Raw genomic sequence first — 23,198 nt, 5'->3', positions numbered from 1 at the left:
TCATCTTGGTTTTTTTTCCTGTAGGTACTTAGGTTTCAGATTATTCAGTCCTGTGAAGTCCATCCCATTCTTCCATCCATTTTGATATTCTTACTGACGTCTGTTTGCTTGTTTCCTTCATTCTCTTTATCTTTGTGGGCTTGTTCCCCCTCTCCTTTGGTTTGTACTTTTTAAAATTAAATTACTACAGTTTCAATGCAGTGTTAGGAGGGAGCAGAACTAAACCCATGCTTGATCTATCAAGTTTATGCTTTTAAAACATTATTTGTCTAAAGATGTTGAGTTTGTCATTACTTTTGTTCTGTGCTATTGTTTAGTTCGATAGAAGACTTCAGGTTAATTAGTTTCATTGATGGATATGGACATGAGAGGCAGTGGTAAAGTATTTGAACACGTTGTTGAATTATTTCATGTTGAAATTTTTCTCTTCACGGATGTACTTTAGTGGTAATAACCCCATTCAAATGCGTTTTAGGTGGAACACTTTTAAAGAAGTATGTTTTGCACAGGTTTGGCCTTAAAATGTAGTGATTGGTATTTATTATATATGCATACATATCTAACCTTTCTCTTGAGATGACTCACTCCAGGGGTAGTCTTTTATTATCTTGGCTTTGCATCCCAGAATGTGCTTTATTCTTCCATTACTTGAAAAAATATTAAGGGTTCTGTACATTCCCCTGTACTGTCTTTTTGCAATGGCTTATATTCTGCTTTACTATCAAGAGATACTGTGAAAAGCTTGAAGCTTCTCTAGTTGTGTATGAATAAAAATAAGTTCAAATTTATATAGCTTTTTCTTAGTTTACCTCTGCAGTGCAGTAAAAGGTATGCCTTTGATAATGTAGGTATACTGATGGTAAGAAATGACTACTTCCCTCCATTTCTTGCAGGTGAAGGCACCCTATATCACACTCATTGCTTTAACTTTCTTTTTAATTTATTGATTTTTTAAAAATAATTTTATTTATTTATTTATTTTTAGATTTTATTTATCTTTAGAAGGGAAGGGAAAGAGAGAGGGAGAGAAATATCAATGTATGGTTGCCTCTTGTGCATCCCCTGCTGAGAACTGGCTTGCAACCCAGGCATGTGCCCTGACTGGGAATCGAACCGTGATCCTTTGATTCACAGACCCGTGCTCAGTCCACTGAGCTACACCAGTCAGAGCTCTAATTTATTGATTTTTAGAGAGAGAGAGGAAGGAGAAGAAAGAAAGAGAAACATTGGTTTGTTGTTCCACTCATTTATGCATTCATTGGTTGATTCTTTTATTTGCTCTGACCAGGGATCGAGCCCACAACCTTGGTGTATCAGGATGCTCTAACCAACTGAACTACCCAGCCAGGGCCTTTGCTCATTGCTTTTAAATTATGAACTAAAATGGAAACTCCAGTTGTGAAGGCAACTATATTATATAGCAAATCTCTGGTGTTTCAAAGATGATACAAAATAATTGACATTTCATATGAATTATGAATAATCTCTATGTTAACACATTTAATCCTCAGCTGTAGTTACCCATGTTACACCTTCCCTAGTTGTCGTGAGTGGTCACAATAACAAGGGAAAGAGACTGATTAAAGAATGCTTGGTCTGGAAGGATTGTAGACATCTTTAGTTGACTCCTTCATTGTGCAGGTGAAGGCACCGAGGCCCACGGGGGCCAGAGTTTATTTAACCTTCATACCTGGCTCCAGGGCTCTTTCTGTTGTAGCTCATAACTCTATCCCATATGTCTTAAATTTTATTACAAAAAATTTGTCAGACTTCGGGAGTTTTGGTCTTGCTTTTGTTGTCTAAATTAAAATTTGAGAGTGTCACATTATGTGGGACAGGTTCTATTATTATTTTCACTTTCAGGTTAGGAAAAGAACTTGGAGAGATTGACTGGGTTCACATAGTACTAAAAGGCAGAACCAGAAACTCACATATCTTTATCTGAGCATAAAAAATAAGCCTTCTTCAGATATGTTCCCCAGCACCACAACACCCTTCCCCTAAAAAAGTACTTTTTACTGAGCTTCTTTTGTATACCGGGGACTTTATGTAGTTGTTTATACACACTATTTTTCTTTCTTTTTTTATTACTTTTTACGAATAGGTGATACATATGTAACTCTAAAATAAAATAGGTCTGTCCAGGAGGTATCTAGCCAAGTAACATGACAAATAGAGACACTTAACTGAAGAAGATACAAGAAACATTGTACACAGGGCAGTGATGCCTCAGCCCCTTTCAAAGTAGGCATCTTGAGACCTCACATAGTTCTACCAGTCGCCATCAGCCGCCCCTTCGTATTTTCCTGAATCTCATTAACAGTCTGAAATCTCTTACCTTTCAAAGGTGATTTAGTTTTGAGAAAAGCCAGAAGTTGCAGGATGCCAAATCTAGGCTGTAGGGTGGCTGAGTCACCTGGGTGATTTGATGTTTCACCAAAAACCTCTGCATGAGGTGTGATGCCTGAGCAGGTGTGTTGTCCAGATGAAGTTGCCAATCACCAGTTGCCCATAGGTTTGACCTTCTGAATCATTTGAATAGTTTCTGTGGAGAAATGTTCAAGCTTAACACAAAATTTGATGCAGATTTGTTGCTCTACTTGCTCAGTCGTTTTGAATGCAATGGCCACACAGTACGCATGCTCATTTAGTAGGGTCTACCTCCCCCACTGACTAGTACAGTGAAGTCATCATTGTTCACACATGTGCATTCCAGTCCATTCTCCTGGGCTGCCAGGTTACATTGATATCACACAAACCATATATTAGTAATGGTTGGACTTTTTCCAGAGAGACATTGTACATATGTACACATGTATGTAAGTATGTGTGAATGTAAGTAAAAAATAAACCTTGGAAAGTTTCCCACTCATCCCCCGTCCCAGTTAGTGGTGTGCTAGATCCCGTGCATACCAACTTAGGAGAGCTGACCATGTACACACCCCACCAACTTCATGTTCAGTGAAACTTAAAATCAGTTCTCGTGGGAATATTTCACCATAGATATTGACAAACATTACAATTAGTGTTCCCCCACCTTTGGAGAGCTGGTTTATGAGCACATCGCTGTTCATCCTTGCTACTATGAGGTTTTCATGGGTCTTTCCAAAGACCCATATATGGGTATACAAAGCAAAGTCCTTCTACTTTGTTCTTTTCAATATTATTTTGGCTATTCTGGGTCCCTTGCAATTCACATAAATTTTAGAATCTGCTTGTCATTTTCTATAAAGAAGTGTACTGGTCTCTGACCAGTGTGGCTCAGTTAGTTGGGTGTCTTCCTGCAGAGTGAAAGGTGGCCAGTTTGATTTCTGGTCAGGGCACATACCTGGGTTACGGGTTTGATCCCCAGTCAGGGCAAGTATGAGAGGCAACAGATCAATGTTTCTCTCATTGATGTTTTGCTCCCTCTCTCTCTCTCTCCCTCCCTCCCTCCCCACCCCCTTTAAAAAAAAGCCCCGATGTGGCTCAGTGGATTGAGTGTCAGCCTGTGAACCAAAGGGTCACTGGTTTCATTCCCAGTCAAGTCACATGGCTGGGTTGTAGGCCAGGACCCCAGTAGGGGGTGTGTGAGAGGCAACCACATTGACGTTTCCCTTTCTTTCTCCCTCCCTTATCCTTTCTCCAGAAATAAAATAAATAAAATCAAAAAGAGGAGGGGGAGAGAGAAGAAGAAGAAATCTACTGGGATTGTGACAGGGATTGTATTTAATTTGTAGTTTGGTTTGGTTAATACTGCCATTTTAACAACATTCAGTTTCCAGTCCATCATCATGGGATGGTTTGCATTCATTTAGATTTTTAATTTTTTGCAACAGTGTTTTGTAGTTCTCAGAGTAAGGTTTGCATTTCTTTTGTTAAATGTATTTTTTTTTTTATTCTTAACTATTTTATTCTTTTTGCTGCTATTATGGATGGAATTGTTTTCTTAATTTCATTTTTAGATGGTTCGTTGCAAGTGTGTGGCAATATGATTGCTTTTTGTGTATTAATGTATCCTGCCACCTTGCTGAACTTATTATTTCTAGTAACTTTTTAGGAGATTTCTTAGGACTTTCTACATACAAGATCATGCCATCTGCAACAAAGAGATATTTATTAGTTCTTCCTTTGCAGTCTAGATTCCTTTTATCTCTTTTTTTCCTCTTACCGCTCTGTGGTGAGACGGGACATCATCCTTCTGTTTCTGATCTTAGAAGGCACTCATACGGTTTTCATCATTAGTACGATGTTATCTGTAGGTTTTCGTAGATACTACAGTACTGTTTATCTGTGTAAGGGTGTTTCCTTCTGTGTCTAGTTTGTTCAGTGTTTTGTATCATGAAAGGTCTTAGATTTTGTCATGAGTTTTTGGAGATCATGTGTTTTAAAAATTTCTGTTGATAGAGTACTCACATAAATTGATTTTTGAATTTTAAATAAACTTTGCATTCTTGGGGTAGTCCCCCTCCATCATGACGTATAATTCTTTAATATGTTGCTCAGTTCGATTTGCTAGTAATTTGTTGAGGATGTTTGTGTCTGTGTTTATAAGGTGTGCTGGTTTATAGTTTACTTTTCTCGTGTCTGCCTGACTCGTGCATACTCATGGCAACATGATTGTCTTCCCTTTTATTTAGCTAATGGCAGCATTAGCTGCTGTTGGGCCCCCTAACCCACGGGCAGATCCAGAATGCTGCAGTATCCTCCACGGTCTTGTTGCAGCAGTGGAAACCCTTTGTAAAATTACAGAGTACCAACACGAGGCCCGTACTCTACTAATGGAGAATGCAGAGCGTGTGGGAAATAGAGGGCGAATAATTTGCATTACTAATGCCAAAAGGTGAGACACTAATCACTGTAATTCCTTCACACATGGAATTTTAATGTCCTATTAGAACTTTTATTTTAAAAACAAGGGACATGTTAGCACTAAAATATATCACAAATGGCCTTTCTAATATTGAAGCTTTGTTTATTCAATTTAAGATAAAGACTCAGTGAAAACTTTAGATTGTCATCATGTGAATTAATTTGACTTCTCTCACTGTTTTTTTTAAGGATTATTTAGTGTTGTGAATGAGCATGCTAAAGACAATCCTTGGTGAAGTAATTTTTAAATGCCTGTAGCTGAATAGTGTGTTTAATTTTTCTTTCACTGTTTATTCCTTTAAGTTTGTTACCTCTTTTTTATGCCGCCAGTGATAGTCATGTGCGAATGCTTGAGGACTGTGTTCAGGAAACAATTCATGAACATAATAAGCTTGCTGCAAATTCAGATCAGTGAGTATAATCCATAAATGAAATAAATATTTTGTGTTATAGTTCTATACATTTCATTCTGATTATTTTATCAGTTTTAATAGGAATTGGTAAAATTCTTTTCAGACTCTACAGATTAGTTCAAAAGATATATTAGATCAAAAACTTTCCCTCCCATTTTTATTTTATTTTAAAATTTTACTTTTTACTTGATTGGAACTATAATGAAATATATAAATTTATAATGCATATTTGCTTCGATGGCTTGCCCTCATATTTTTTCAGATTTTTAAAATGAGTAAATTGTTGGTGGCATTATTTACTATGTACCATTCAAAACACAATGAATTGCATTATATGAATTTTTTTAAAGAAAAAAGTTAACGCCCTGGCTGGTGTAGCTCAGTGGATTGAGCGCGAGCCTGTGAACCAGACAATCGCGGTTCGATTCCCAGTCAGGGCACATGCCTCGGTTGCAGGCCAGTTCCCTGCAGGCCAGTTCCCAGCAGGGGACGCACGAAAGGCAACCATACATTGATGTTTCTCTCCCTCTCTCCTTCCCTTCCCCTCTAAAGATAAATAAATAAAATGTTAAAAAAACAAACAAAAAAAAAAAAAACCTTTAAAAAAAAAAAAAAAAAAGTTAATAAAGATATGTTTTGTGGACAGTGGCAATGTGGCATCTAAATTAGATTAAGCTATTAATATCCTTAGGTGGACTGCTGGTATTATTGTTAATGAGTAGGGTTATTCTCACTAGGAGAAGCATGCTGAGGTATTTAGAAATGAAGTATGATTCCTCTACAACTTACTCTCTAACATCTTTTTTAAAAAAGAGTGTATATCTGTTTAGGTAGATATAAGGAACAAATACAGCTATCACTTAATGAATGTACTTTAAGGATATATCAGTATTCATTGAATAGTACTTTTCTTTCAACCTTTCTTTGGAAATTTCCAAATAAAAAGTTGGGGGAAACTTTTTAGCATTACAAGTCCTGCATTCTTGGAATAACCAATTATAGGTCATGGTTAGCACTGACTGATAATTTGTCCTTAAAAAACATTAGTAAAAAGGAAACTGATACACAATATATTGATTTTCTCTATGGCAGTTACTTATTGAAAATTATGCCTGATTATAAGAATTTTCTTTATCCTTTAAACATATGGAAAATTATTTTTGCAGTTGAATTTAATTAATATACAAAAATTATTTAATGTTTATACAAATACAACATTTATACAGTTTTACTAAATATTTAGCTTTGGTGTTAACAATAGTATCTGATTGTAGAGATACACTGTTTTGGTATGTTGAACTTTCGTTTACCTGCCTATATTCTTTGCATAGTATGTATTCTTATATTCTAAGTGAAAAGTTTCTCTTTAAGTCTCATGCAGATACAGAAATGTGAGCTTGTTTTGATCCATACCTACCCAGTTGGTGAAGACAGCCTTGTATCTGATCGTCCTAAAAAAGAGGTAAATGCAGAAGTAATGGAAAGAAGGATCATTGTTAGTTGTTAATAATAAATGCTAAGAAGGGTTAGCAGTGTAATGATCACAGTTGCCAACATTTTCTTTCAACAAAATACAAGGTGGGGCAAAAGTAGATTTACAGCTATGAGTGTGCAAAACAGTGTTTGTTCTTGTGTTATTACTTATTACTTATTTTGTTATTTTCCATATGAACAGTGTAAACTTACTTTTGTCCCCTTTTTTCCACCCCATGTATAGTTTTCAGAGCAACCTGCATAGCAAAACACCTCAGTTGGTTCTTTATGTTATAATTATACATTTTATAAAGTGTTTTCCATTTGGCTTGCCTGTTGATGTTTAAGTAAATGTGTTGTAAAATTATATGTAGTTTGTATTGTTCCTTTTGCTTTAGAAAAGCAATATACTCTTTAACAAAAATATACTCCAGTAACAGAAATTCATTTTACCCATTCAGATGGAGGGAAAAAAGACTAATTTCCAACCTTGGTTTTACTTTTTAAATAAATTTGGACATTTTTAAAGGAAAAGATAAGTCTGTTGATTACTAAAAGGTTTTGCCTCACATCAGATTCTCCGTCAGTGGTCTGTGTTCAGAAATATAGATATATGTATTTATATAATTATATTAAATGTGTATGTTCTCACGTTCAAGTTTTTCATTTAGCCTTATTTAATATAAACATGTGAAATATTACCTTAGTCTGTGAATTTTGTGGTTAAGTGGTATTTTTAGGTCATGAGCTTTATCACGGTGTTTTTAGGTGGTTTCCAGTGTAAGCCCCCTTTTCATTAACTTTTTTCTGTCTCTTGATAATGTGGCAATATGTTGGCACATTACTTTGGCTTTACTTTGTGATAGCTAAAAAACTTATTTACAATAAATATTGTGGCTGTGGGATGAGTAAGTTTGTGTTACCTTGTATAAGTAACTTTTGGCTGCTTTATCACTTTTATTGGTGATAAAATATGATGTTTGTAGTGGTGCCACATTCTTTATAAGTAGTTTTATCTTCAGGGGTTTGTTCTCTCCACAAAATGAATTACTTTTTTTGTACTGTATTTTCTATGGGCCACTTCAAATTCATTTTGCATTTAGAGAAACAGAAGTAAAATTACAAATGAAAAAATATATTTAAGTCAAAGACTGATTAGTTTCAATAGGACAGGGAATTTTCCTGTTCTCTACTGCGTCCTCCAGTAATTCACAGTCTCTGGCAATATAATGTAGTAAGTTCTACTTGGTTCATATTTTTGAGTGACCGAACATTTATCACTGAAATAATGATCATGGTTAATTTATGGACCTTTTCACTATTCCAAGTTCTAAAAAGTGAAAGCATTTAAGTTTTATGGGTTGAAGTAAAATGTGTAGCAGTCAGTTACAATGTATTAATTTTTCACAGGGTATTTTTTTCATGCTTTTCTGTAGTTGTCCCCTGTTTTAACCAGCGAAGTTCATAGTGTTCGTGCAGGACGGCATCTTGCTACCAAGTTAAATATTTTAGTACAGCAACACTTTGACTTGGCTTCAACTACTATTACAAATATTCCAATGAAGGTAAGCAGTTCTTTATCCTGCTGTTTTGAAAGTGCTGTTTTGCTTTTTAAACATTTGTTTGACATGTTTTATTTATTGTAATTGAACCTTACTTTTTTCTCCCCATATCATGTTTTCTGTTTTGCTAGCCTACATTCAGTGTCTTTGACCAGGTCAGTAAATACTGAAAAGCAACAAGAAAGGATCACAGACAAAATGCTGTGTTTTTCTAATAAGAATATTCTATATCAACTTTCTGGTTTTTAATTAAATTCTTGTTATTTTCATCAAAATATAATCTCTACCTTAAGTGATTACTTTTTCTGTGATTCTTTTTATGACAGTTGTGCTATTAGTTGTGTTATTTACTTACATTGTGTATTCTAGCAGGCCTTTTATTTTCTCTCTTTTTGTTTTTGCCCACCAAATATAAAGGTGTTTGTAACTAATACATATGCCTAGGGAAAAATAGCTCATAGTTTTAAATGAGTTTATTACCCTACCTGAAAAACCAAGGTTGTGAGTCTTACGATTTTATTAATGTATATTCTTAGGAATCTGTTGCTACCTGTTCTTTTTCATCATATTACCATTAAGTTGTCTAGAACTAGTACAATGGCTAGCCCATAGTAAGCTTTAAATGAATGTTTACTAAGTGGAATTGATTTTCATTTTATTGGTTATGTTTAAAAATAGAGTAATCACCATATCTAAAAATGCACATAGAACAGTGAAATTGAGAGTTATAAGAAAGTCTACCACATGTGATGAACACTAAATTGTATGAGAAATACCTTTCATTATTCATTTCCGCCTTATACCATTGACTGGCTTTTAAATAGAAATTGGGCTTTACCTCGTAGAATGGTTTGGATGCAGAAGCTATTAACAAGTAAAGTAGCGTAATAGGTGTGCTTTATATAATTTTATGAGTTATAAGAAAAATACTCCAGTGTGACAGGTACCTTGCTCTTGGCATTTGATTGTATTTGTGTGCTACTGGTGTGATTCTTTATTCAATCTCTTTTTTCTTGTAAATAGATAATATAGAAGTTCCTGTTTACTATTAAATGAAAACAAGTTACTGAACTTGTTTATTAGTCAGTGTTTGCTTATTTTATGTAATTGATGTTTGCTAATTTACTGTAGGTATTTAAAGATGCTATTTCCTCCTTTAAACAACTATTTCACTTTGAATTTCTATAAACTGTTTCAATTACATTATATTTATTTACAGATAATTTGTGTATATTTGTAAGACAATGCATTCAGAGTAAGAAGTTTCTAAAACTTCTGGATTAGTTATGTGTTAATTCTGATATAATATAAGAAAAATAATTAAATACTGTATTACTTATATATAGCCAGTAGTTTTTTAATGGAGTTTATATTTCAGTGGAAAACAATTGCATCTTTAAATAGATTAATTACAGATCAAACTATACCATTATAGCGAAGTTTTGTTGGGTGTATTTGATCTTTAAGCAAAAAGCAGAATTAATAGTTAATAACTTCTTTATTTGGAAAACAAAACCAAATTATTTAAAATTTTGCTTTAAGGAAGAACAACATGCTAATACATCGGCCAATTACGATGTGGAGCTGCTTCATCACAAAGATGCACACGTAGATTTCATGAAAAGTGGTGAGTAAGAGTCATTGGAAAGTCCTTAATGTGTACGATCTAACATGCGAAAGCATATGAACAGCTTTGAGATATTCTTTAGTAAACAGACCTGATTGTCTTTTAGTTCATTCCCTTACAAACTTATCTGGCAATGGAACTTTGAGATATTCTTTAGTAAACAGACCTGATTGTCTTTTAGTTCATTCCCTTACAAACTTATCTGGCAATGGAACAAACTTATCTGGCAATGGAACCAGTGTTCTTTCTGTAGAATTTACTTTGGGAAAGACTAAAGTATTGCAAAAGAGAGCCAGTAATGTTAGAGTTTTTCTTTTGTAGGCAAATCACCTTGTGAAAAGGAGAACAGGAGCTGACTTAAAAAGAGTGATAAATAGACTAACAGCTTACCTGGATAAAAATCAGTTGTCTTGAAATTTTGTGTTACTTTTTTTTCTCTAAAAAGTATTTGAATCAGTGGGTCCTTTCTCCAAAACTGTGATTTTTACAACTGTATCAGCATGGTTTAGGGGAAAAGACTCTGGAGTTAGGAGATAAGAGTTTTAGCTAAAGCTTTCCCACCAACTAACAGGTCCCATGTGTTTGTAAATTAAAGATGCTAGGTTAGATGAGCTATAATATCCCATCCATTCCCCAAATTCAGTGTAATTGCCTTTAATATTGGACACTCTGTTAAATCTTCTGGAATGTTTTCTGTGTAAATTGATGCTACCAGAAAATTAAATGGTTGACTTGGATTATGTTGTATACATCTTTTTTGATTTAAATAGCATGAGCCAGTCATAACATCTGTTACATGTATAAGGAATCTTAAAATGAATATAACATGAATTTTAACAGGAGAGAAACTATTAAGGTAAATGGATATGTTAACATGTAACTAAGGAATGTAAAGAACTTGTTTTAGAAATTACAATATGTGGAAACTAAGAACCTGTGAGGTAATAGCAATTTTTAAAACTTAAAAAAAATGATAAAAATATTCTTTGTAACACAACTTACTTTGCAAAAATAGTTGTTGATCAACCTGTAGTTTTCTACTACACATGGACATCATGCGCAAAATGCTATGGCAGCAATGAGAAGAGAGTGCTGCGGGAACACAAGAGGTGGCATGTGACTAGGCCTGTGAGTCGGGCAGGCTTTAAGAGGAGGTGCCTTAGAGCTGGATGTTGATGAGTAGGCCCTACGTTAGCCCAGATACCGTGTCTAAGCTCCTTATCTATACAGACAGTCTCCAACGAACTCATACAGTGGTTTGACTAAGGATTTTGTAACTGTATGATGGTAGAAAGTAATATGCACTCAGTAGAAACTGCACTTAGAATTTTGAGTGTTGATCTGTTCCCATACTGGAGATGTATGCCCTGCCACACTCTCTCCTGGTGCTGGGCAGCAGCAGCGAGTCGCAGCTCCCCATCAGCTGCGTGGTCACGAGGGTACACAACTGATGCTCCACATGCACTGTGTCGACACTTTCTTTTGGATGTTGTGTTTGAGCACATTTAGGTAGGCTAAGCTATGGCTAAGCTATGATGTTTAGTAGGTTAGGTGCATTAAATAAATTGTCGACTTACAATAGGTTTATCAGGACATAACCCTATCATAAATCACAGAATAAATCAAAGAGCATCTGTATATTCTACTGCCTAATTACAGTAAGTCCTTACTTAATGTCAACAGGCTTTGCAGTTTTAAATGAAATAACATACAATGAAAGAAGTTTTACCTTAGGCTAATTGATATAAATAAGAGTTAAATTCCTATGACATCTTATCAACATTAAAATGAAATGATGTTGAATCAGTGTTATTTGAGGGCCTGCTATATATCTATTAGATATCTCCTAGGTACCTAAAACTCAATATACACAAAACAACTTCTGAGTTTTGCCCTCTGAACTGGTTTTCTAATGTTCCCTGTCTCAGTGTATGATCCTGTTGTCTATCTGGTTATAGAAGGCAGAAACCTGAGTCATCTTTAAGATATCTCTCTGTCATTCTTAATGTCTAATCTATCATCACATTTTCCTTTTTTTTTCTGTTTTCTTTTGTCTTAACAGAAATTTTATTTTCTGTTCTTAAGGCTAGAAATTCAAGATCAAAGTGACTGTATAGTTAATTTCTTTTGAGGCCTCTCTCCTTGGCTTGTAGATGGCTATTTTTATATTCATGTGGTCCTCTGTATTAGCATATCATCACTTTTTCTTGATTTCATCTACCAAGTGTCTCAAGTACATCTACATCTGCAGCTCCACTACTATTACCATCTCCTTATTATTAATCCAGCCTATTGTTTTCATACACTATATCCCACAGTAGCCTTCTAAATGGTATGTCTCTTCATTCTTGACCTGCTAACCAGAACAACTTTTACGGTGCTAATCATGACATACTCTCCTTATCTTAAACACCCCCCAGTGCTTTCTGTTGCCCTAAAGATAAAGACAAAATTGTTTAAATGTCTTACAAGGCCCTGAAACTCTTCATGCTTTCACCTGCCACAGTATCTTGGCATATGCTGTTTCCATGCTCCAGTACTCTTTCCTTCCTTTTTTTAGTTAGTTTCTGTTCATCCTTTTAGAACGCAGACTAGTTTTCACTTCTCCAAGAAGCCTTTCCTGATGTCTTGGCATAGGTCAGATCTCTTGGTAAAGACCCTCATAGCACTGAACATATCTTCTTCAGAGCTTTGTCAACTTTATAGTTTTGCATTTATTTATTATTATTTTATTAATCCCTGTTTACTTTAGACTGCATTCAGGCCAAAAATGCTTACTGTTAAATGCTATATATTTACTTCACAGATCCATCATTTTATGGTTTTTTTTCCATAAAATTGTTAAGATTCAATATAAATAATTATGCATTTTAGATTCCTGAAGCTTTCTTTAAATACTCAACCATGTTGTATTATTACTTAATGGTGTCAGAGGGGAGCAATTGTAGATTCTAGATATTTTTAAATTTTTTGCTATTGAATTTCAGTGCTGTGGTAGATGATTAAATTAATTAATGAGGAATTTGGAGGGAAATTAAATACTTACTTTAATCATAGCTAATATCCAAACTCAATTTGGTACTTTTCTAGGAGACTTCATAAAAAAAGATGTTCTCCAAGAGGTATACTGTAAAATTTAAACTCAGAAATCTGGGGTAAACAATTTGAAATTTACTGTTTCTCTGACTCATTTTTACAGGCGATACCCACTTAGGTGGCAGCAGTAGAGAAGGCTCGTTCAAAGAGACAATAACATTAAAGTGGTGCACTCCAAGGACCAATAACATTGGTGGGTGTTTTAAAGATGTTTAAAGTGTTTTTAAAGGGCTCATTAATTTGCTGCTTTTTGAATTTTTGTTTTATGTTGTTTTACAGCTTAAAAAAACAAAGTTTTTTTTCTCTTATGGAGATATTTCCTTAAATTCTTTCAAATCAGTGTTCTCTTCTGTTTCAGAATTACACTATTGCACTGGCGCTTATCGAATTTCACCTGTAGATGTAAATAGTAGACCTTCCTCCTGCCTTACTAATTTTCTTCTAAATGGTAACTTTCATCATTTAATTGTTTTGACTGAGATTGTTACAAGTGATATCACTAGGGAGAATATGTGAAAATGTGAAATCTGGAAAAGCCATTTTTTCAACATAGTTTAACCATTTTATTTTGCAAACTATTTTAAAGTTATATAATTGTAAATACCCTTTTCTAGTTCACTAACCTTTAAAATTAAGGTGACTTTATATCTTTTGGACTATTATATCTGTTTTATTTAATATATATATATTTTTTTCTTCTAAGAAGTTTATTTTTAGGTGGTTTTTTTTTTAAAGATTTTTATTATTTATTTACCTTTAGAGGGGAAGGGAAGGAGAGAAGGAGAGAAGCATCAATGTGTGGCTGCCTCTCGTGAATCCCCCGCTGGGAACTGGCCTGCAACCCTGGCACGTGCCCTGACTGGGAATCGAACCGCGATTTGTGTGGTTCGCAGGCCCGCACTCAATCCATAGCCCGAGCTATGCCAGCCAGGGCTAATATATTTTTTAGTAATTTAAAAAGACCATTAGAGTCTACTTTTTTTTTTTTTTTTGAGGATAAAACAATACAGGCATTTATCTTGGCCTGTTGAATTTTTTTTTTAATTTGAATTTGGAGGGGGAGAAGTAACATTGATTTTGTTTTTTGTTTTGTTTTGTTTTTTTAAGATTTTATTTATTTATCTTTAGAGAGGAAGGGAAGGAGAGAAGGAGAGAAATATCAATGTATGGTTGCCTCTCACGAGTCTCCTGCTGGGAACTGGCCTGCAACCCAGGCATGTGCCCTGACTGGGAATCCAACTGCTATCGTGTGATTCGTAGGCCCGCACTCAATCCACTGAGCTACACCAGCCAGGGCTTGTTTTTGTTTTTTAGATTTTGTTTATTTTTTAGAGAGAGGAGAAGGGAGAGAGAAATTGAAGGAAACATCAATGTGTGGTTGGCTCTTGCACACCCCCTACCGAGGACCTGGCCTGAAACCCAGGCATTTGCCCTGACTGGGAATCAGACTAAGTACCCTTTACTTTGAAGTCCTGTGCTCAGTCCATTGAGCCACACCAACCAGGGCCATGATTTGTTGTTCCACTATTTATGCATTCATTGGTTGCTTCTGGTATGTGCCCTGACCAGAGGAGATGGAATCCGTGACCTTGGCATATCAGGAAGATGCTCTAACCAACTGAGCTACCTGACCAAGGCCTTGACCTATTGAAATTTGAATTACAAAATGTAGATGAATGTATTTCTCTTTGAACACTTCATCATAAACATTTTTAATCGTATGCTATGTGACCTTAAATCTGTGTTTTCCTTGTTTGAAGAAAAATTTTTTTAAATTATTGGATTTCATTTACTAAATCTAAATTCTAATAGCTTTTCTGGTGATTCTTATCATCAACTAGGGTTTTGAACCACTGAAATGATGAGTTAGCCAGCCTTCATCATAAGATTAATTTCATAGTTATATGAAGCACAATTTGATTATCAGGCTATGTAAAATCGACATTAAGTAACATTTGGTAATGTGAAATAGAAAGTAGTTACAAGAATAGTGCTGATAAGTAGGTGTTGTGAAAGAGGATTGAGACTTTGCTTTCTCCCCTAAATGGTTTTTTTGTTTGTTTAAGATTTTATTTTATTTATCTTTAAAGGGGAAGGGAAGGAGACAGGGAGAGAAACATCAATGTATGGTTGCCTCTCATGTGTCCCCTGCTGGGAACTGGCCTACAACCCGGGCATGTGCCCTGACTGGGAATTGAACCTCGATCCTTTGGTTTGCAGGCCCACGCTCAGTCCACTGAACTGCATCAGCCAGGGGCTCCCCTAAATGTTTTATAGATTTGATAATGTTGGGGGTTATCCAATAGTTGTTTCACTTTTCTTCTTGATGTCTAATGGGAAAATTTTACGTGAACTTGTAGTTGAATGAAGAATATAACCAAACATACTATACTTGAGACCACTATATTTATTTTGGAAAACCATCTCTCTAACTGTGTAAGCTTGGAGTGACCAAGAGAAAACTTGAATTCAGACTTTATGGACTTGAAATGCAGTTACAGAATTCAGACTTTATGGATTCAGACTAGAATTCAGGCTTTATGGACTTGAAATGCAGTTATAGTAACTTAGCAATGCTGGTTAAAATATGAGGGTGAATAAAATGAAAAATTTTGACATAAATGTTAAGGGAAAAAAATAAGAGCCCATTTGAATTTCATTACTTTTGACAGGTCGTTCTGTTTTATTGGAACAACCACGAAAATCAGGTTCGAAAGTCATCAGTCATATGCTTAGCAGCCATGGAGGAGAGATATTTTTGCATGTCCTTAGCAGTTCTCGGTCCATTCTAGAAGATCCACCTTCAATTAGTGAAGGATGTGGAGGAAGAGTTACAGACTACCGGATCACAGTAAGACTAATAGCTATAAAACTTTTTAAAAGATATTTATTTATTTAAGAGAAGGGAGGGGGGAACGTGCAAGAGGTACCCCAATCAGTTGCCCCTCAAAGGCCCCCAGCTGGGGACCTGGCCTGCAACCCAGGCATGTTCCCTGACTGAGAATTGAACCAGCAACCTTTCAGTTTGCAGGCTGGCACTCAATCCACTGAGCCACACCAGCCAGGGCCAATATCTATAAATTTTATAACTTGAGTCTATCATTATTCAGCAAGTGGTTATTGAGGGCCTATTATATGCAAAGATCTGTGACAGAAAGGAGTTTGGGAAGTTATTTATTTTATTTAGATGAATCATCCTTCAATACTTGCTCAGAAGAGCTATTTATCGTTACATAGTCATCCTTGGATATTAAGTGCGTGCTGAGAAATATCTGAATAGCATTGACATACTGGAATTATAGGAAAGAATAGAAATTGATTTGAACTAATAGTTTAGGTGGGACTTTATTTCTAGTAATGTAAATGGCAAACGAAACATTTTAATAGTTAGATTGCTGCAACTTTGAAATAATGCTTAATTTTTAATTTAAAGGTTCATAGAATAAAATTTTGTTTATTTTTGGTAGAAACTATTGTTCTGCTTTTAATTTTTCACTCCTCCTTCCCTCATTTATATTTGGTATTTCATGGCTGTCTCCTTTTTGAGGTGGTTGTGAGAATTAAATGTGATTGATGTATATAAGTGTACTTTGTAAACCGAAGTATTATATACTGTAAGTAATTGTTTTTGATTAGGCTTTTCTTTATTGTTTTTATACTTTTAATAAGGAGAAAACTAATAAATATTGTAGAAAATTTAAATACAGATATCTGTAAAAACTGTGAATTACCTATAATTCCATTATTCCAAGATAATTATTGTTATTGATATTCTGATGTTATATCAAGGTAGCTTTTTAGTAAGCAAATTGGTATTCTAATGTGATTCACTAATTCTTTTTTCTGGATATGATATAAAAGAGTTGAAGTATACAAGTTGAAAAATAAGTGTTTCTTATTTTTAAATGTGCAAACAATAGTGAATGATGTTTGAGGCTTTTTTATCTCCATCGTGTAATAATAAAGGCCGATGGTTTCATATTCAAACAGAAAGAAAAAATTAGGGGCGGGGGAGCTATTAGAGAAAATGCTTTGTTGGGTATCACAGGACAGAAGACATCAGGGGAACAGACTGTTACATGTAATCCATACTGAAACATTAGAAAATAGTTTCTAATTTTATCTTATTTGGTTATCATTAGGATTTTGGTGAATTTATGAGGGAAAACAGATTAACTCCTTTTCTAGACCCCAGATATAAAATCGATGGAACTCTTGAGATCCCTTTGGAACGAGCTAAAGATCAATTAGAAAAACATACCCGTTACTGGCCTATGATTATTTCACAAACCACCATTTTTAACATGCAAGCGGTAAGTGTTAAATAATTTTAATTTTTCTTCTAGATTAGTAATTTTCTTCTAATTAGTAACTAGATGCTTTTCAGGGGCCATTTTTCAATCGAAGAATGAAATACATGATTTTGGTACAGTTAAATAATTATAAAACTGAACTGAAGGTGACAGATTATCTGGCCACAATGATGTTTAAGATCAATTGAAGTTCTGCCTAGATGCTTTGATACTTGTTTTTCAAGACAGAATTTTTTCTTTTTTTTTTTAATGTTACAGGTAGTTCCATTAGCCAGTGTTATTGTGAAAGAATCTTTGACAGAAGAAGATGTGTTAAACTGTCAAAAAACGATATATAACTTAGTTGATATGGAAAGAAAAAATGATCCTCTACCAATTTCCACAGTTGGCACAAGAGGAAAAGGCCCTAAAAGGTAGTTTTTTTCCCCCTCTCTACATATCACATTTACTTGATACATACTGTTTTTTACCCTTATTCTGTATGTAAATAACATATTAGGGGGTATGTATATATACATACATACATATGATCAAAATGAAATTATAATAGAATAAAATAATTGGGTACATTATAACTTAGAATTGTACCATTAGCTATCTAGGAAAAGAAGTCCATGTTTAATTATTTCCTTTTACTTTACCATAAGTGACACTTGAATATTATTTTACAGAGTATTCCTAGGATTATTATTTTAAATCTTTATTTCAGAGACGAACAGTACCGTATCATGTGGAATGAATTAGAAACCCTTGTCAGAGCTCATATCAGTAACTCAGAGAAACATCAAAGGGTCTTGGAATGTCTGATGGCCTGTAGGAGCAAACCCCCGGAAGAAGAAGAGCGAAAGAAACGAGGAAGAAAGAGGGAGGACAAAGAGGACAAATCAGAGAAAGCAGTGAAAGATTATGAACAGGAGAAGTCTTGGCAGGATTCAGAGAGGTGACTTGTTCATACTAAAATAGCATCATCGTTCCTTATGACATATCAATTCTGCATCTAGAACATTCAATCCTCATTTAATAGAAGTTCTTTTAGTATATATTTTATTTATAACTTAGTTTTTCATTCTTAATATCTAAAAGATTTTAGACTTAAAGAGGTATGATAGTGTTTAATTTTTCTTTGTGAAAAGATAGTATTTAATTTTTATCCTAATTTAATTAACTTATAAAAATTATAATTCAGGATGTTTCGTATCAGTATTTCTTTTATGTGTTATTAATGTCAAAGACATGGTTTTATTTCTTTAATAGTAAATATGGTGGAATACCTATGGTGTGCCAGACAGTTAGCATAAGATTCCTGCCTTGGAAGAACGTACAGTGTTGTGGTAAAAATAGGCAAGTAAGTCACTGGTAACAGCAAAATGTGGAAGATGTTGTTGTAAAAATAGGCACAGATGTCCTTGGGAGCACAGAGAAAGAACACATTCCTGATTCTGAAAACCGTCTTTGCTAGTACATTTTTTTCCCTAAGTTCATGAGTTATAAATAAAAGTATCATAACATATTAGCTGTCTTCATCTTCCACCTTCTTGCCAGAAGTCAGGCAAAGAACCAGGGAAATCTTACGGCGATATAGTAAGTTCCATTCAGAACTTATGATGGAAAATTTCAAAAATAATTCCACTGTAGATTAAATATTTACCCATCACCTACTTTGAACAAGTATCAATTTGTGGCAGATTTTATTTCAGATACATTCACATCCACTTCCCTCACCACCAGTATCGTCCGCCTCCTATGTGGGACTATTTGGAAGCTAATTCCAGAAATCATATCATTTCACCCCCAAAAAAGTAGAATGTAGAACATTTGTCTTTGACTTTAGGATTTCACTTCTTCCTTAGTGAAGCTTAGAACCAAGCTTTTGAAACAATTGGCTAACTGCAAGTAGGGGACAGAAAGTATTCTCATTTAGAGCACCCTGTTGCCCAAGTATTTGTCTATATATTTTACAAGCATTTTTGTTTCCTTGGAAAACTCAAAGTAAGCTTGGAGTGATAAGTTTTTCACTTGTGGACTGTAAATAGATGCCCACAGTACATAAACTAGGGAACAAATAATTAATCTTTTTTTGTAATTTGAAATAGTATTTTTGTCCATATCTTTAAAAATTGAAATCGTGAACTTTCTTCCAAAGGTCATTAGGTTTAATAGTACCTTCTTACAGTTTTCTCCATTTTTTTCATATTTATAGCTAACTACATTACAAAATTATTATGTTATAATGATGAAGGAAATGAGGAAAACTTGTGTTTAATTCATTAAGTTCTCTTACCTGATTTTAGATTGACATTTAGCTTATGATTAGTTTCTAGGTTCACTTTGTGAGAGCAGCTATCTTTTATGAAGACTGACATTCAGATTCTAGTTTAATTATTGAACCATTTAGATTTCTAAACATTTCAGCTTTAAATTTTATAATTTGTACCTCTAAAAGATTAAAAGGCATGTTAGAACGTGGAAAAGAAGAGTTGGCTGAAGCTGAAATTATCAAAGACTCACCTGATTCCCCAGAACCTCCAAACAAAAAGCCCCTGGTTGAGATGGATGAAACTCCACCAGTAGAAAAAGCAAAAGGTGAGGTAGAACTGTGGTGACTATGATTGTGAAGAGTTGTTCACCTTAGTTCTGTGTTGTACAGTGTTACTTAATATTGTCGTATGTATCAGGAAGAGCTACTAACTGTTCCTATTATTGTTTAGGAGATTCTTTGTTTACAGCCTTAGAAAATAGAGACAGTAAATATATTTGTCAGTATTAAAGAAAAAGTAATGTCATGCCTTCGTTAATGAAGACTTTGGAAAATAAGCACTTGTGCTAAAAAGTCTGCATTTTAAGAAATTTTAGTTATGTAAACTTGAATCGTTTATGTTCCTGACACTATAGTAAGGGGTAGGTTATTGAAGATAAATGCTTTTCCTTCAACCTTTACTGGATTTAGGAAAAGATCTAATATCACCCATCTATTAATAAATTAAAATGTGTCCATCAGCATCAATAAAGATATTATAAATAATATTTTTATTAAAAAGCCTTTATCTTTTTTCCTGTTCCAATTTAATCTTATTGTACTTTTCTCCTCATTACCATTTAGTCCCCTTATACCTCCCTCCCTTCAGTAATCACTACTCTGTTGTCCATTTCCATGAGTCCTTTTTCCTTTTTTTCTCAATCCTCCACCCCTAAGGTCTTTTATCTCTTATTTATAAGCTGATATGCTTAATTTCCTCTTAAAGAAATTCTAGGCATTAAAGATACAATTAGGGTTTGAGAGCTCCTGAAATCATTGAGGGCCTTATTTATCTTAAGGGAAACTGGAGTTAGTCCTTTTAGGATAAATGGGAAATGGCATGACAAAGGACTGATACCTTGCCATAAAAAATTTTTTTAGTGTATTCTTTGAGAAGTTTTATAATTTTAGGTTTTTGCATTTAAGCTAGGATCCATTTTGAGTTTTATAAAAATAAGTTGTAAGATATGGGTCAATATTCGTATTTTTACACTTACATTCTCCTAATTGTTCCAGCAGCATTTGTTGAAGACTATCCCCTCTTAATTGAATTGCCTTTGTACCTTTATCAGAAATCAATTGATTTTATATGTGGGAATGTATTTCTGGGTTTTCTTTTATGTTCTGTTGGTCTATGTGTTTATGATTTGCCACATTACGTTTATCATAATACTATCATCATAATATCAGGTAGTGAATCTTCTGACTTTTTCCCTACTTTTCAAAGTAGTTTTGGCTATTCTAGTCCTTTTGCCTTTGCATGTTGTGAAAGAGTTAGCATAGCAAGCTTGAGGCTATTAACATTAGAAGAGCCTGCTTGTAAATTTGGCCCTTGGCTGGCATCTGGGAACTTGGCTTTTAAAACATTCCCTAGATGAATAAGTTATTTTGCCTTTCATCTGAGCTGAACACCTGCTTTCTTTCTGGGAGTCTGGAATTTTGGTAGCTGTAGGTTGGCAGAGAATGCCCTTGTGACCACAAGCCAATAAAAACCTTCAGCTCTGAATCTCAGTGGGCTTTCCCGACAGAAATATCGAACACACATGGCTGCGTTTTTGATGCCAGCAGGAGGAGGCACTGTGTGAACCCTCACTGGAGGGAGAGAGCATGGAAAGACTGCGAATAGATTCCTCCAGTCTTTGCTTTACTGATCTGGCCATGCATCCTTGCTGTGTTGCTGCAGTGATTCTTAGCTGTGAGTGTAACTTTGTGTTTAGTCAATTGAGTCCTTCCAGCAAATCAAACTAGTAGGTGGTCTGGAGACCCCTAAACATTTAAATGTTTGAATAAGGGGAAGATGGTGTTGCTTTAATTGTGTAAAACAATAGAATTTAAGGTAAGTTTTTAAAATTTGTAAATTTTGAAGTAATGAATTATTCTACCTTTTTTCTCTTCTTTCAAATATAACACCAGGGCCAGTATCCTTATTATCCTTGTGGAGTAATAGAATCAATACTGCCAATTCCAGAAAACATCAGGAGTTTGCTGGACGTTTGAACTCGGTTAATAACAGAGCTGAGTTATATCAACATCTTAAAGAAGAAAATGGGTTTGTATTACAATTATTGTAGAAATCGATATTATAAGTTAAAATATAATGAATACTCCTTTATGTTCAGCATCTATTACTAATATTATGAACTGTTACATGTTACCTGTAAGGAGAAATAAAATTAACTTTTTTGATTCTTAGTACTTGAAAAAGGCATGATTCTATTGATTGTAACCCTGAAAGTATTTACTTCTTAGAGCATTTTTACTTTGTTCACTAAACATTATGGAGGAAAAATCATAGAGAAAACTTAGTCTATAACACCAAAGCTGTAAAATAATGTGGGAAAAACATTTTTTGATTAAGTAATACAATATTAGGAATATTTATTTTAATTGAATAAATCGCAGGTTTGATTATTTTAATCTCTTTTTTAGAAGATATTTTGATAAAGTGTTGGTAAAGGAACTTCTTTAGTGGAAAAGCAAATAAATCTGACTAAATGGCAGAAGTTTTTTTCCTTAGTTTTGCTTGCAGAAGTATATTGGAAAAAGTGGCCTTTGAAAGGAAACTCTGGGGAAGTCACTTGATCTCTCTGGGCCTCAGCTTTTACTCATTTGCAAAATGAGGAAGTTGAACTGACCAGAGGAACACTAACCTTGGTTTTTTTCTAAAGTGCTAATGTTCTTCTGCTTGTTGAATATTTTAATTTCATATGAAAGCTATATAATGAGAAAAAAATGTGGATAGCTAATGCTTTATTTTTCCTCCTAATTTTTTCCCTTCTATTTTTCAGAATGGAGACAACAGAAAATGGAAAAGCCAGCCGGTGACTTGAGGAACTAAATCTACTATATTGCATAAATATTTTGGGTGGAATTTGATATAAGTACTTTTACAACAAGATTGTATAGTTATGCTGCCTGGACTGGTTTTTACATTTTTAGAATATTTCAACTATCTTTTTTGTATTAATTGTAAGATTGGCACATATGTCAAAAAATACATTTGAGATTTGTCCTCCTAAATCACACAAATTTATTTTATGGTAAAAAATTTTCCCCCTGGAAATGTTTTTTAAAGAATTCTTAGGCTTCTCTTTGCCAAATAAAACTATTAAAATATTTGAAATGCAAAATATTGGAGTATTCCTTTAGGAAAATATATTTATTTAATGACTGACAACTTTTAGAAATTAAAAATTTTTTATCAGAATTTAGGATTTACAATATTTAATATAAAATCTTCAAGGTTAGTCTGCAGCATATGTAGTGCTTTTCCCAGAAAATGTTGTTTGTTTGCTTATTTTGTATTTTATTTTAAATTTTGTTTGTTTATGCGTTGCACATTTAAAA

The 23,198-nt window shown here is 34.2% G+C and overlaps 1 protein-coding gene across 4 annotated transcripts in view; it reads left to right on the top strand.

The window, feature by feature from the left end:
• INTS13 (integrator complex subunit 13) overlaps positions 1–22,955 on the top strand; it is a 29,713-nt gene extending 6,758 nt beyond the window's left edge. For 2 of the 4 annotated variants that reach the window (XM_053661618.1, XM_037144845.2), the window contains exons 4-17: positions 4,620–4,822; positions 5,155–5,262; positions 6,636–6,726; positions 8,174–8,302; positions 9,842–9,926; positions 13,126–13,215; positions 13,381–13,470; positions 15,695–15,873; positions 17,165–17,335; positions 17,594–17,748; positions 18,045–18,275; positions 19,779–19,918; positions 21,765–21,900; positions 22,640–22,955. In XM_053661618.1, the coding sequence (XP_053517593.1) occupies positions 4,620–4,822; positions 5,155–5,262; positions 6,636–6,726; positions 8,174–8,302; positions 9,842–9,926; positions 13,126–13,215; positions 13,381–13,470; positions 15,695–15,873; positions 17,165–17,335; positions 17,594–17,748; positions 18,045–18,275; positions 19,779–19,918; positions 21,765–21,900; positions 22,640–22,676 (1,845 nt within the window). In that variant the 3' untranslated portion in view covers positions 22,677–22,955. The remainder of the gene's footprint in view (positions 1–4,619; positions 4,823–5,154; positions 5,263–6,635; positions 6,727–8,173; positions 8,303–9,841; positions 9,927–13,125; positions 13,216–13,380; positions 13,471–15,694; positions 15,874–17,164; positions 17,336–17,593; positions 17,749–18,044; positions 18,276–19,778; positions 19,919–21,764; positions 21,901–22,639) is intronic. The other 2 variants (XM_037144846.2, XM_037144847.2) reach the window with 2 other exon arrangements.
• Positions 22,956–23,198: the final 243 nt, after the last annotated feature.

This window comes from Artibeus jamaicensis, unplaced genomic scaffold (assembly GCF_021234435.1).
Source record: "Artibeus jamaicensis isolate MK-2021 breed Jamaican fruit bat unplaced genomic scaffold, CSHL_Jam_final contig_233, whole genome shotgun sequence".
In the NCBI taxonomy this organism is placed as follows: domain Eukaryota; kingdom Metazoa; phylum Chordata; class Mammalia; order Chiroptera; family Phyllostomidae; genus Artibeus; species Artibeus jamaicensis.
Note: the sequence above shows the minus strand (reverse complement) of the source record. Positions and strands in the feature narration are given on the sequence as shown.